The sequence below is a fragment of the Salminus brasiliensis genome, chromosome 12 (assembly GCF_030463535.1).
Source record: "Salminus brasiliensis chromosome 12, fSalBra1.hap2, whole genome shotgun sequence".
Lineage (NCBI taxonomy): Eukaryota > Metazoa > Chordata > Actinopteri > Characiformes > Bryconidae > Salminus > Salminus brasiliensis.
Genome location: NC_132889.1, coordinates 4,857,614 through 4,872,758, shown reverse-complemented (window position 1 = coordinate 4,872,758; position 15,145 = coordinate 4,857,614). Strand labels below are relative to the sequence as shown.

The following is a 15,145-nucleotide window of genomic DNA, read 5'->3' as shown; positions in this document are numbered from 1 at the left end:
TTAGGAGGGGTGTCTACAAACATTTGGACATGTAGTGTAGGTGTATGAATATGAAGAGAGCTGGGGTTATACACATATATATTAAGTCTTCCAGCAGATCCCTTAACTCCTGTCAGTTGTAAGGTGGGGGGGGGGGGGGGGGGTTCTTAGAGAGGCCTAAAGAGGGCTAGGGGCAGGGCTTTCTCCTGCCTCAGGCACTGTGCACTCACAGCCCTGTGCATACGCATGCATGTGAACACGCATACAGAAGCCAGTGCCCAGTGATGTCTGTGCATGCATGCGTACAGTATGAGGGCAAGCAAGAGCAGGCACGCTTCTCCTGCCTTGGGGGCTCTCTTTGCTGTGTGTGAGTGTGTGAAGCACAGTGTGCTCTGTCCTCCTGATTTCAGCAGCTGCATCTTCTCCCCCTCAGACTGCATTAGCTTTAGCTTTCCATACAGCGAACAGTCCTATATCATCACTGTCGCACAGAGAAGCAGCTTTATAGAGAAAGGAGAAAAAAAAAAAAGCCTTTCAGTGGAAAGTCAATGTTGCCACACTTTGGCGAAACCTTGGTCGATCAGTGTAACTGTGTCCTAGCTGCTCCTAAATTGCATTCAAAATTGATGAATTTATGTTAATTCTGTAAAGTTTACATCCCAGGCCTTTTTAATGTAAACTCCTACACATATCCAGCTCAGAACTGATACTGGGCTTATCTCTGCTGAACATGTGCATTACTGAAGGGTCTGTTCAGTTTAATCATTGTGCAGAAGAGCTCAGTCATGCTGATAAATTACTGGCTCATAACATTACGCAGTTTGGAACAGGCACTACATTCTGTACAGAAGAGTAAATATTCTATTTATAATAAAATTATAATAAATATGAATAACATTAGAAGATGTTAAGTTATTTTATACATAAGTTTATTCATTTAACCGTTTTCAAAGCTCTGCTTAAGTACCTCCAGTACTACTTATAGTTCCCATCCAATGTCTGGTTTGGTTCATCAGAACTGCATTAAGTTGGATGCGCTGCTGGTGGATTTGAGCAGGTTTATGTAATGGTTCTGGATACTAAGGTCACATCTTGTGAGGCACTTAGAACACCACTGGTTTGGTTCCAGCTATCAGTTTAGGTTTTCCTTACTATGCAAGTCCTGGTAACAGCTGGACGGTTCCCTCGGAGATTGCGAAATAGCTGTGGAGCTGATCTGTGTCCCCCCCCCCCCCCCGAGGCAGTACTTTTCTACTGACTGTGTTGGCTGTAAGTTGTACAAAATGGACAAAATACAGCACTGGGTTTCTCCTGTTACACTTTATAAGAGACACACAACTGATAACTTTCAGCAGAAAAGCTGCACATGTCTCCGGGCTGCACCTGTTCAGAAAAGGCACCGTCCTCATCTGAGAGGAAGCCCTGGTGTCAGACAGGTTATTGCTTGATTAGGGGTATGACCTGTAGTAAGGTAAACTGAGAACACCTTGCCGTGTGCTTATCAGTCGAGTAACCTGGAACTGAACTCGTGGACTTTAGTACATCCGACAACTGGAAATCATTAGCTGAGCCTGGCACAGGCCTTGCTTTTTTTTTTTTTTTTGGCTTCAGTGTTTATGAGTAGAGAAGAGTTGTCAAGAAGGTGCCCTCTGCTGGTGGCGAGACGAACTGCTATGCAGACTACTTATGTAATCCAACCCCTGACCCAAAAAAAAAAAAAAAAAAAAACACAAAAAGTTCCAGTATTCACTAGCTCCTACAGATTAGTGGGTTCATGGCATGTTCGGGTTAACCTCACTGAACCTTTCTACTAAGTGCTCTTCACACTTCCCCTCCCTCACCCGTCTGCATCTGCTAAAAGCCACAGGCATTATCGAATTCTAATCAGCGAAAATTGCTTTGCAGACCCATACTCAGATTATCCATTTATTCTGTGTTTCAGAGCTGTGCTGAGATTATCCAATAATTGGTTTGCAGTTTATTTCTCTATAATAATTCGTGGCTCATTAACTCTGGGATCTAATTAAAATGCTGGATATTGTAGTAATAGCGCTGGTGATGACTATGATCATCTGAAATACTGTAGGTTGAGCTGATAGGGAATTGATCCCCATGATGTGATGCACTGCTTTTGGAAACTGGTTAACAAAGCAAGCATTTGGACTCTTATGCACATGTTTTTGCCCCAGTACTAGTCTGTGAAGTAGACTGTTTGATACGTTAGAGCACTTAAAGGTGCTCTAGTAAACTAGTGAAAGGAAAGGTACTTTCAGATGGTATTTAATATTTTAAGCAGATTGGCAAGAACATGAAGTTTCTCAAGGTTCAGGTTATCCATTATCCACCGAAATGCACCACAGAGCGCCACAGGAGGTCATTCCTACCCGTGGCCATCAAACTCTATAACTCCTCCCTCAGTGTGTGACACTATGGTTCAGCTGTGCTGTACTCAAATGATACTGTTCATATGTGCAATAATGTGCAACAGTACTGTACTTAACTTTAATATGTGCAATAACTGTGATAATAAATATGGAAAATTATTGCATCAGTAATTATTATTATTATTATTATTATTATTACCACCATGCCATTTTTTTAATATATTCATATAAATTATATATATGTACACTTTTCAAGTTTCTCAATTTGTTCTCTCTGTTGTAAATGCATTTTATGTTATAGTGTGTTTATTTATAGAGTTTATTGTTTATTTAGAGAGTTTAATATTTTCTTTATTCTTACACGAACGGTTGCAATTGTAACAACTGTAATTTTCCTCCTGGGATCAATCAAGTGTTTCTGATTCTGGTATTTAGTAATTTAGTTTATTTGTTTGAGAGATTCTTACCCATTCAAGCCTTCTAGTTCTTTGGGATTCTTGGGCTGTCTTGCTGCACTGCTCTTTTGAGGTCTATCAACAGATTTTTAATGATGCTTAGATCAGGGTTCTGTGAGGGCCATGGCAAAACCATCAGCTGGCACCTCTTGAGGCAGTGCGTTGTCAGGAGTGCGTTGGCTTATTATCTTGCTGTAGAAGCTATCATCTTTTTTTCATCTTCAGCTTAATAAATAAATATATATATATATATATATATATATATATATATATATATATATATATATATATATATATATATATATATATATATATATATATACAGTGAGTCCAAGAAGTATTTGATCCCTTGCTGATTTTCTTTGTTTGCCCACTAATAAAGACACTATCCTTCTGCACTTTTAATGGTAGATATATTCTAACATGGAGAGACAGAATATCAAGACAAAAATCCAGAATATAATTTTAAAGAATATATTTTAATTAATTTGTATTTCAATGAGGAAAATAAGTATTTGATCCCTCTTGCCAAACACACTCAATACTTAGTGGCAAAGCCTTTGTTTGCAAGCACAGCGGTGAGACGTTTGTTGTAGTTAACCACAAGTTTAGCACACACACCAGGGGGAATTTTGGCCCACTCTTCTTTGCAGATCCTCTCTAAATCATGAAGGTTGGTGGGCTGTCGCTTGGCAACTCTGACCTTCAGCTCCCTCCATAGATTTTCGATCGGATTGAGGTCTGGCGACTGGCTGGGCCACTCCATGACCTTAATGTGATTTTTCTTGAGCCAATCCTTTGTTGCCTTTGCTGTATGTTTAGGGTCGTTATCATGTTGGAAGACCCAACCACGGCCCATTTTCAGATCCCTGGCAGAGGGGAGGAGGTTGTCCCTCAGGATTGTGCGGTACATGGCTCCATCCATCTTCCCAGTGATGCGGTGAAGTAGCCCTGTACCCTTGGCAGAGAAACACCCCCAAAACATTATGCTTCCACCTCCATGCTTGACGGTGGGCACAGTTTTCTTGGGGTCATAGGCAGCATTTTTCTTCCTCCACACATGGCGGGTGGAGTTGAGGCCAAAAAGTTCAATTTTGGTCTCGTCTGACCACAAAACCTTCTCCCAATAACTTGGTTCATCTTTCAAATGATCATTGGCATACTTGAGGCGCGCCTCCACATGTGCTCTCTTCAGCAGGGGTACCTTTCGGGCACTGCAGGATGTGAATCCATTGTTGCGCAAAGTGTTGCCAATTGTTTCCTTGCAAACTGTGGTCCCAGCTGCCTTCAGGTCATTTGCTAACTCCTGCCGAGTGGTTGCAGGACGATTTCTGACTGTTCTCAGCATCATTGCCACCCCACGAGGCGAAATCTTCTTTGGAGCACCGGGCCGAGGTCTGTTGATTGTCATGTTATACTCTTTAAACTTTCTGATAATTGCACCAATAGTTGTTACTTTCACATCCAACACCTTACTAATCTTTTTGTAGCCCATTCCAGCTTTGTGAAGGTCAACAATTCTGACTCTGAGGTCCTGTGACAGCTCTTTGGTTTTACCCATGTTGGAGACTTGAAATCTGTGTGATCTGTCTGATTCTGTGGACAGGTGTTTTTCACACAAGTGATTAGTGAGAACAGGTGGCTTCAGGTCAGGTAACAAGTTGATTGGGAGTGTCTAACTGGTCTGTAAAAGCCAGAACTGCTAATGAATACTAAGGGATCAAATACTTATTTCACTCCATGAAATACAAATCAATTAATATATATTCCTTAGATTTATTTTCTGGATTTTCTTTTTAATATTCTGTCTCTCCATGTAAGAATACATCTACCATTAAAAGTATAGAATGATCATGTCTTTATTAGTGGGCCAACGAAGAAAATCAGCAAGGGATCAAATACTTCTTGGACTCACTGTATATATATATATATATATATATATATATATATATATATATATATATATATATATATATATATATATATATATATATAATTATACACACACACAGATGGTGATGGGTTTGCTGGTATTTAGTTGAATCCATTTGTTCCTCCACCAGTGAAATGTTCCCTGTGCCACTGGCTGCAACACAAACCAAAAGCATGATTGAAACACTCACTGTGTTAACAGTTGTATAGGTGGTCTTTTCATGAAATCATGCCCCCTTTTTCTCCACACATACACACACACATTTTGCTAATTGTTTAAATGTTCTTTTAATCTTGTCTGATGCTGAATGTTGCGTTGAGGGTGTAGGAAAGTTCTTTTGATATCCCATCATTAAAGGTCATATTGGTGCCGGTGTCGCTGCACAGTAGAACAGTGCACCACTAAATCAATAAATCTTCATGATTTATTTTTTTTGCAGCCAACAGGGGCTCTGATGTGGCTTTCTAGCAATCCTTCAAACAGTTCTCTAGGAAAGTGTTCTTGCCCTTCCAGACCTCAACTTGGATACATAATGAACTGAGAAAACACCCTGTTTATATCTTCTAGTCTTCTCCTGCTTTTGTGCATCAGTTATCTTAATGTTCAGAGTTCTAAGCAGAAACTTGGAGGACCCGAATGCTGCTGATTGTTGGGGAAAAGGTTTGAGGAATCTGAGTGTTTATAAATCTATGGGATTTGCATCATCTGGCTTTTCCTGATGGTCATGGTGAACAAGCTGTAACCATCACAAGCTCATTAAGGTCGAAGACAAAGTTAAAGGTCAAAGTTATCAGAGAGCTTAGATCTCCTCAGGTGGACCAATGTTTGAATAGTATTTCTTTTCTTTTTTGACTCCAAAATTGTACAAATCTATAAATAATCCACTAATTCAGTTTAAAATGTTGGAAAAAATGCTTCATCTTTTAACTTGATGCCCTTTGGAGATCAGTTCCTCTGAGCATTGCAATCACATTTGAAGAATCGTTCCCAGAGCCCTAAAGCAAACACAGCCTGATTTTCTTGTCTTGTTCTTTCCAGGTTACAACCATCCAGCTCTGATGAAGGTCGTCACCAATCCCATCCATCTGGTAAGACGTGCTGTGGAAACGCAGTGCATATTTATAGCGAGCGTGAGTGTGCTGCGTGAATTAGATTTGCACTCAGTCAAGCAGAGCAGAGCTCATTGTCTGACGGAGCAGAGTGATGAGACTTCAATTTGCGGAGGCATTACAATCCCAGTCTGATCTATGATCCAGACGGAGTCACCTGCAGCTTCTGCAGCTTTATTGCAACACAGGATATGACAGTTTTCAGCTCCATTTCATTTCATAGCTTTTTACTTTAGAGTCACTTCTATGAGTTTCTTGCTGGCAGAGTCCTGCTCAGATTCTGATGGAAACAGATCAGATTTAAATGGGCCAGCCGTCTCTCCTGTAGTCCTTTGGCTCTCACATATACAGGATTTGTTTAGTTGCCTTCTGTTTTCACAGAGTGCATTTGTCAATCGGCCAGCCCTTGGGATTCTGCCACCGGAAAACTTTCCAGAGAAGCTGATGGAGAGTCTTCTGACGGTGAGTGCTAGTTGGGAACTGTTGAAAGAGCGGTGAGTGTTTTTCTTAGAAGCAGGGGCTTGGATGGAACTTCTCATAGGACATCTCGCTGAGGCCTGGTGTCACGTGGTCGGGTACACGTCTCAGTCTCAGATAGAGTGGGAAATTTTCTGTATTTTAAGATGATCAAATAGTCAAGTCCTTTAATATGAGTCTGTTTATTCCTTTAACTTTAATTTATCTGCATGAATAATTAAAAGAAGCATGTATTAGTAAATGTTAGTCTTAACATTATGATCCGTATTATGATACTGGAGTTATGATTCGGTGCATTGAGTCATATTGTGGTACTATAGGCAAGACCAATATATTTATTTAATTTTTATAGCAAATTTTAGGAAAACTCACATGGTATAAAAGTCATATTTATAAAATCGGGGCTCAATAAAGGTTCTAATGGTCAGGATTTAAACACAACACAAAAAGAACCACTGTCTGACACCAGTCTTTACATTTAAACTATTGATTGAGAATCAATACTGTATTACAAAACATACTAGGGTTGCAGCGACTTATCGACTGTTTACAGATAAAGAGCCAACCAGCTTGAGAAAGAGGAGGGTTGGCGGTATTGTGGCTAAGGACAGACGATGTCAAAATAAAAGTCACTAATACAAACAACATTTTATTTTTTTAAACCTAATTTTAGACCAATTACCAATTACCCAGCCCACTCGTAGGTACACTCACTGGTAAGGCTCCCGACACTGGGAGGGTTAGGACTGACACATGTCTCCTTCAACACATGTGCACCAGCCACCACCTGTTTTTCAACTGCCGCCAGTGCAACGTCACCAGGTCAGCCGTGTACCCAGCTCTGATGAATTGACCGGACTGGACCGGCCTGTGTACTGCCATCTACCCACCCGGACACAGCAAGGCCAGTTGTGCACTCTCTGGCTCTGGTTGCTGATGGCAGACAGCATGACCCATGGTTCGAACCAGTAATCCTGGCAGCACTTTAGTCTGCTGGACCACTCTTGGGTCCCAAATCCTATGTTTCGTAGCTATGTGCTCATGTATTGAATTGAGACTCCACTGAATCAGACTGAATTCTGAATTCTGTGACTCCTTAAACCCCCAGTAAGTAAGTATACCTGAGCTGACTCAGGGTTTGCCGTTTGCTGAATTGCTAATTGCTATAGTTAATTCAAGCTGTCTAATTCTCTGCTAGATTGCTCCTGCTGGAATGACCCGAGTGCAGACCATGGCCTGTGGCTCCTGCTCCAACGAGAACGCCTACAAGGCAATGTTTATCTGGTACAGAGTAAGTGCACTCCATTTACTCGACGCACTGCTCCTACACACACAGCCCATTGAGTTCTAATGGGATTTAGAGGCTCACTCCCTTCTCCACTCAGGCATAGTGAAATATTTGTGCAAAACTTAGAGTGTAATAATACACACAAAAAATTACAGCTGTCAATAGGCAGTAGAAATGTTGTCTGTACAAATGTATAATATTTAAAATATGCATAATGTAATGAATTACTAATAATCGTCTGCTGTGATGGATTAGATTTAATAGTTATTGTTGTATGTGGTTTCATGTCTAGAACAAAGAGAGAGGCACCAGCAGCCCTTCAGCAGATGAAGTGAGCTCCTGCATGATTAACCAGGTAACAATAAGAACTGTGATTCTTACAGTGTGTAAAGTACTTTTTTGAGTATTTAGTGTAATTGTTTGATGGATAAAAAGTATGTATTTGACTTTGTTTGGGGGATGAAATGCTCAGATTATGTTTTTCAAGTCTATTTACCACCCTGTTATTATATTCCTGAGGCTTTTCGGACAATCTTGCTGTCCCTTCTGGGTCCCCTCAGTGTCTTCTTGGCACAGTGTTCTTTTAGCTGATGAGATTGCAACCAGCCGAGTTAGCTTTTAGCCTTTTTCTTTAGCCACTCAAGGTCCTTGGATAACCGCAGCAGTGCTTGTGCCTGTGCAGCTCGCATCAATTATTTTAGGCCCCAGTCAGCAATTATCCTTTCTAATGTCCACCTAGTATTAGCTTTTAGGCTCCAGGTAGCCATTCTCATTTGTAGGGGTCTGCCCCTACATAGTGTTGTATTGTAGCCTGTGGTCCGGCACTTCCACTTCTGATGTCCTCCTAGCGCTAGTTTTTAGCCTCTGCTCAGGTCTTTTCTCTTCTGATGACCTTCTAGCGCTAGTTTCTAGCCTCTGCTTGACCACTCTCCCTTCTGATGACCTTCTAGCGCTAGTTTCTAGCCTCTGCTCAGGTCTTTTCCCTTCTGATGACCTTCTAGCGCTAGTTTCTAGCCTCTGCTCAGCTACTTTCTCTTCGAATGTCCTCCTAGCGCTAGTTTGTAGCCTCTGCTCGGCCACTCTCCCTTCTGATGACCTTCTAGCGCTAGTTTTTAGCCTCTGCTCGGCCACTCTCCCTTCTGATGACCTTCTAGCGCTAGTTTTTAGCCTCTGCTCGGCCACTCTCCCTTCTGATGACCTCCTAGCGCTAGTTTCTAGCCACTCTCCCTTCTAGGGCTTGCAAAGAAATCATTAGCCTTTGCATTTTCATCTCATTTTCTGTCTCGTATGCTAATGTGTTGTCTTTTCATTAGAATCACTGCGTATATAAAGACTCCTGTCCCTGTGCTGCTTGTGTAAAGTGCATTTCATACAAGTTCAGTTTCGCCCAACATGTTTTTAACCAGTAGCTTTAGAATTAAAACACCAAACAGATTGTTATGAGGGATCCCACAGCCTTAATACACACTCTGTCCTCACTGTAGGGCCCTGGCTGTCCCGATTTGAGCATCTTGTCCTTTATGGGAGGCTTCCATGGAAGAACTTTGGGTAAGTCCTTAGACCAGCGGTCACCGTCGCTCCTTTCAGAGATCGGGTTTCACCTTCAACCTAAATCTAACACACTTTATTCATAGGTTGCTTGGCAACGACACACTCCAAAGTCATCCACAAGCTGGACATTCCCTCATTTGACTGGCCCATCGCACCCTTCCCCAAGCTGCAGTATCCCCTGGAGGAGTTTGTCCGGGAGAACGCCCAGGAGGAGGCGCGGTGCCTGGAGGAGGTCAGAGCACTCAGTTGAGAAACAGTGTGGAAGTCCTGGCTCTCAGTCTTCAAGTCAGTGTTCACTTCCAGTCAGATGAGGCCAGTGTCCAGCACAGTTTGGTGATTTTCCTGTGGAAACACTCCTGATAACCAAGACATGGTGGATGGGTTTGAGCCAGAAAATCATCAAACTGTGCTGAAACCTGGTCCTGTAGTACCAGAACTGAATAACCTTTAAGTCTTTAAGCCTTAAAGCTTCAGTGTGTTCCCCAAACTCAGCAAGGTGTTTGGTTGTATTCTGCCTTATTTAACACGCATTACTCAACCCTGGCTTTTATAAGCTGGGATAAGTAAAGGACTGTTGTGTACAAGTGTATAAATGACAGACACCTTCTTCTCCTTCCCATCTCTTTCTCCTCCTCCTTCCTTTCCCACTCATTCTGCTCCTTCTCCTCCTGCTTCTTAATTATCTCCTTTATCTCTTTCTCTTATTTTACTCCATCTGCTTCTTCTCCTTCCTCGCCCCCTTCTCCTCTTCCTCTTTTTCTTTTTCTGTTTTTTTCTTTCTACCCCTCCTCCTACTTCTCCTTCACCTCTTTATCCATCTTCTCCTTATCCATCATCTTCGTTTTCTTCTACTGCTCCTCCTACATCTATTTCTCCTCGCTATCCGTCTTCTGCTTCTTTCCGACCATGTGTGCTTCAGGTGGAGGAGCTGATCGTGAAGTGGAGGCAGAAGGGAAAGCCTGTGGCCGGCATCGTTGTGGAGCCCATCCAGGCCGAGGGAGGAGACAATCACGCCTCGCCGGACTTCTTCATCAAATTGCGCAACATCGCCCGCAAGGTAGCGCCTCCTTCCCTGTCAGCTCATCATCTGCTCAGTGAGAACATCAACCTGTTTTTACCAGCTTTACCAGGTTCTGAGGAGCTCTTATGTGCGTTCGATTGTTTTGGTATGTAAGGCTCCTGAGTCTGAAGCACCGTCATTAAAAAACAGCTTTCTTAGTGTGGAAAAGCGCAGTGCAAAAGGAATTTGGGCACATGGCACTCCGCAGGCTCATGCCCTCCTTGTCCGTTCCAATTTGTGTCTTTCTGAATGTGACAGGCTGGCAACCGAAACGAGCAAGCTATTGTGGCCTCACTATGGCCTCGCGCTGGCCTCAAAAGACACCCTGTCCTTGCATAACTGTGATGAACTCACTCATGTCCTTAAACTTAATGAACACAGTGCTTCAGATTTGGTAGTCAGTGTTCACTTACTTTCCTGCTATAGTATTCAACATTTTGTCAATGTAATCCCTCATCTGAACACACGTTTCACATTCCCACAGTGATAATCGGCTCCTTTTGGGGACATTTTATTTGGATAAATGTATTATTTACTTTTTGGTTATTTATTTATTTATTTATTATATATAATTTAATATTATATTTATATATCTTTTAAATGAATAAGAATGAAATAAGAGTTTTTCACAATATCGCTCAGATCTTTTATGACAGATGTTTTTCTGTCTTGTTGTTTCAGCATGGATGTGCTTTCCACGTGGATGAAGTCCAGACAGGCGGTGGAACCACGGGCAAGTTCTGGGCCCACGAGCACTGGGGAACAGACGACCCCGCTGACATCGTCTCCTTCAGCAAGAAAATGCTGACTGGCGGCTACTACCACAAAGACGAGCTGCAGCCTGACAAGGTACAGCTGAACTGTGCCGCCAGTGAGGTGCTTTTTTTTTGTGTTGCTCTCCAGGAATGATTACAGCTTTATCGTCCGCACAGCATCTGAGCAAATCTGCTGCTGGTGTTGGAGTGTGTGTGAAATCATGTTTTGATTGTAATCACTTGTGAAAAATGGTGATCCCTGCGTAGTACATCTCACACTTGCACTGTTCTTTCCTCCAATATGAGCAACAGCGCCCCCTGCTGCTGAAACACAGCTCTTGCATATTAAGTTGTTATGGAACTGTGCCTGTTTTCGAAGCTGCTTTGTTTGAAAGCTCTTCAGGAGACATCATAAGTGGATTGGTGGATGGGATTGTATTGGCGGGAAATGAGATGATGGGATTATTATGATAAATTACATCATTATAAACTTTCATGAGGATCATCACTGCTGAACAACGGCATAGATCATACAAGGACAGATTTAGACCAGTCTCCAAACAGCAGCACCTAGTGTATAATAACCACATAAACTGCATAATAACACGTAGCCGATAGGTAATCGGTGCTTTTTCTGCCTTTTTATTTGGTTTTGTTCTTCTCTTCAGTCTTAAAGGGTTTATTATTGCAAGCATTCAATTAAAAAAATGGAAAGCTTTTAAAGTCCAGTATGAATCTGCAGTGTGTAATTTTCAAGTTTGTTTCAGTTTGTCAGTCAGTTCTGTCTGTCTGTGTGTCTGTGCATGTCTTTCACAGTTTGACAGTAATAATCATGTAATGATTTTAATCCAGTATGAATGAGCGTGTGCAGTTTTTGCAGTTTGACTGAAATAATTGTGGTGTGATTTTAAACCGGTGTGAATCTGCAGTGTCATATTCAGTTTGCCAGTAATGTATTTGGAATGACTTCAGTCCAGTATGAATCTGCAGTGTGTGCAGTTTAAACAGACTGGTAGTAATAGTTGTGGAGTAATTTTAGTTCTGTGTGTGTGTGTGTTTTAGTTTGACAGTAATAATTGTGAAGTGATTTTAGTCCAGTATGAATCTGCGGTGTAACTGACAGAGCAAATTCATACTGGACTGAAATTACTCCAGAGGTATTGCTGTGTGTGTGTGTGTGTGTGTGTGTGTGTGTGTGTGTGTGTGTGTGTGTGTGTCTTTCACAGTTTGACAGTAAGAATTGTGGAATGATTTTAATCCAGTATGAAGCTTGCCAGGTCATTTTAATCCAGTATAAATCTGCAGTTAAAAAAATGGGCCATAATTTTTTGGAGCAATGGCCCAGTATGAATCTGCAGCATTTCAGGTATCATGAAGGTCTTCCAGTATTCTGATGTAGGATTACCCGCCCTCACTGTAGTGTCCATGTATCTGAACCAGGGCTACAGAATCTTCAACACCTGGATGGGCGACCCCTCTAAGAACGTGTTCCTGACAGAGGTCCTGAACGTTATCAGGAGAGAGAACCTTCTGGAAGAGGTGACTCGCTCAGGGAAGGCTCTGCTGCAGGGGCTGTATGAACTGCAGGTACAAAAGCTCTCTTTTTCAGAGTAGTTCATTTCTCAGCTCTTATTTCTTTATTTACGGATTTATTTGTTAAATCTTTACATAATAGGAAGCTGTAGACGCTCTGTCATGAACGTTTGGGCTGTGGAGCCACTTTTTGCAACATTTGCAACATGAAGGACAAAATGAACATGAACATGATGTGCGGACTCTCTGTTCACACGATCAGGCTCAATATCCCCACCTCCTGAGTCGGGCTCGTGGCCAGGGAACCTTCTGTGCCATCGACGCCCGTGACGATGTGACCCGTGACAACCTGCTGCTCAAAATCAGGGACAAGGGTAAGTAGGAACACTAAACCAACTCCTTCAGAAGTCTGAATTGTGCTGCATTAGTCTTATTTAAAGAGGGATGATCCACACATACAGTCCAGGCACTCTGTTTGTTTGACTTTCTATGAATCTGCACTGTGAGTAGTGTTTACAGTCTGATGGTAGTAACTGCGGAACGAGTGGAATCCAGTATGTTCAGTTTAACTGGTATAAATGTAGTGATTTTAATCCGAATCTGCACATTTGAGTAGTTTTCACAGTCCGACAGCTGTTATTATGGAATGCTTTTAATCCGGTATGAATCTGTGATTGTACTTTGTATAGTGTAACAGGTATAATTGAGGAGGTTTAAATCCAGTATGAATTTGCACTTTGTGTACTTTTTACAGATTAACAATAGTAATAGTTTAAATCGGCAAATTTGTGTAGTTTTTAAGAGTCTGACAGTATTAATTGTGGACTTATTATACCAGTATGAATCTATTTAATCCAGTCTGACCATAACTATGATGGAATTATATTAATCCAGTATGAATCTGCAGGTTTGTGCTCTCTGACTGTTGTGGTTGTAGAATGAATGTGTACATTTGTACACTGTACTTTTTGAAGTTTGCAGGTTGTTGATGTTTATTATTATTATTGAATTTTAATTTGATTTTTAATCCAGTATGAATCTGTGATTTTACATGGTAAAGTCATTTTAATTAGCCGTTTTTTAATTAAAAATATTTGAATCCAGTATCTGCAGATTGTGTAACTTTTACAGAAACCTGCAAATAGACGCCACCATGCTGTATGGTGGTATAATTGAGAGTGTCCTGTGGCGTAACACTGACATGAACATTTGGACTTTCAATTTGGGAATTTACACAGATACTTTACTTATCCGAGCATTCTTCCATATCAACTGTTGCTGTGTTGGACATACTTTAGCAATCCCACTCCTCTTCATTTAGATTTGCTCTAATGTTGAGTTTTATGTCCGTCCTAACAGAAACGAATGGCGCTCTCCAACCGTCCATATTTCCATAGCTGTGTTGTACTGTTGAGTGAGCTGCCACTGACTGTCTCCACAGGTGTTCTCCTGGGCGGCTGTGGCGACAAGTCCATCCGTTTCCGTCCTGCTCTGGTCTTCAAGGAGTACCACGCTCACCAGTTTCTCAACATTTTCAACGACGTGCTGTCTGAATACAAATAAAGTCCGGGAGGCCCAGCCAGCTGACGACAGAGAACAAGCACAAGGGTCCAAGCCCAAAGAGGGGTTCTTTTCTCAACACATCACAGAACAATCCATCACTTTCTTCTTCTGCTCTGGTTTTCCTTTCTAACCTTCTGTCCTCCTTCTTCTTTTTTCGTTTATTTTTTTATTTATTTTTTTTTTAAAGCAGTTTTCCACAATATAAGGTGCACCATGGAACGGAGAGTATTACAGCAGTGGAACCGAGAGCATCACGGCAATGTTTAATCAGTCACTTCTAACCCCAGCAGAGTCTATAAATACATTTTTATAAGCTTTACCTATGGATCCACTGATTGCTGCATCAATCAGTAGGAAGACCAATGTTCTCCACACGTTCCACACCCAGTAACCCAAACCCAGCACAGTGGGCCTGAGCTTAGAGAAGGGTTTTGAACCTTAAACCTGCAGCTAGCTGTCCTCACTCAGCTTCTTCTGAGTACAATGTCTGAGTACAGACGTTTCCAGTCAAACTCTCCCATTTAAAACTCAGCCTTCACTCAGAGCAAGGAGAAGGGAGCTTTAGCTACGACCCATCATTGCTTATAGGTTCTGATCTTAAGGGGCGTTCTGACATTCTGATGCTCAAGTAAAACCATGTGGAGGTGGAATTACAAGAGGGCTGTAAGAGGTATGTGTGGAGAAGAGGATGGGTTTTTTTAACTGACTAAAGTTGCTAAAATTGTAGAGAGGAATCGTAACGGCTCAGATAGAAGAAGAAGATTTCACAGTCCTGTTCTGAAGGCCTCCCGGGGGATCATTCACACAGTAGGATTTCTCTAATAGCCAGATACCTTGAGCCAAACATAGGGGTTTAGATAGCAGCAGGTTTCTGACTTGGGGTTTATGCATGTCTGTGTTTATGCTCGTGTTACTGACCTCTAATCGTGGTGGACAGGCTGGACTTTTGGCTGTAGGTCTGTAGTACCCTTCCAGTCCATACACTCCATATATGGAAATTAAGCTGCAAAAAAATAACCAATGGACTCAGTGGTTCTGTGATGTCACAAAAACACATT

At 41.8% G+C, this 15,145-nt stretch overlaps 1 protein-coding gene across 1 annotated transcript in view; it reads left to right on the top strand.

Annotated features, from left to right (window-relative positions):
* Nucleotides 1–14,189, top strand: part of abat (4-aminobutyrate aminotransferase) — a 41,583-nt gene extending 27,394 nt beyond the window's left edge. Inside the window, exons 6-16 of the mRNA XM_072692825.1 lie at nt 5,790–5,839; nt 6,242–6,322; nt 7,536–7,628; nt 7,918–7,980; nt 9,110–9,173; nt 9,260–9,408; nt 10,096–10,233; nt 10,918–11,085; nt 12,432–12,578; nt 12,787–12,898; nt 13,966–14,189. Of these exons, the coding sequence (XP_072548926.1) occupies nt 5,790–5,839; nt 6,242–6,322; nt 7,536–7,628; nt 7,918–7,980; nt 9,110–9,173; nt 9,260–9,408; nt 10,096–10,233; nt 10,918–11,085; nt 12,432–12,578; nt 12,787–12,898; nt 13,966–14,087 (1,187 nt within the window). The 3' untranslated portion in view covers nt 14,088–14,189. The remainder of the gene's footprint in view (nt 1–5,789; nt 5,840–6,241; nt 6,323–7,535; nt 7,629–7,917; nt 7,981–9,109; nt 9,174–9,259; nt 9,409–10,095; nt 10,234–10,917; nt 11,086–12,431; nt 12,579–12,786; nt 12,899–13,965) is intronic.
* The last annotated feature ends 956 nt before the right edge of the window (nt 14,190–15,145 follow it).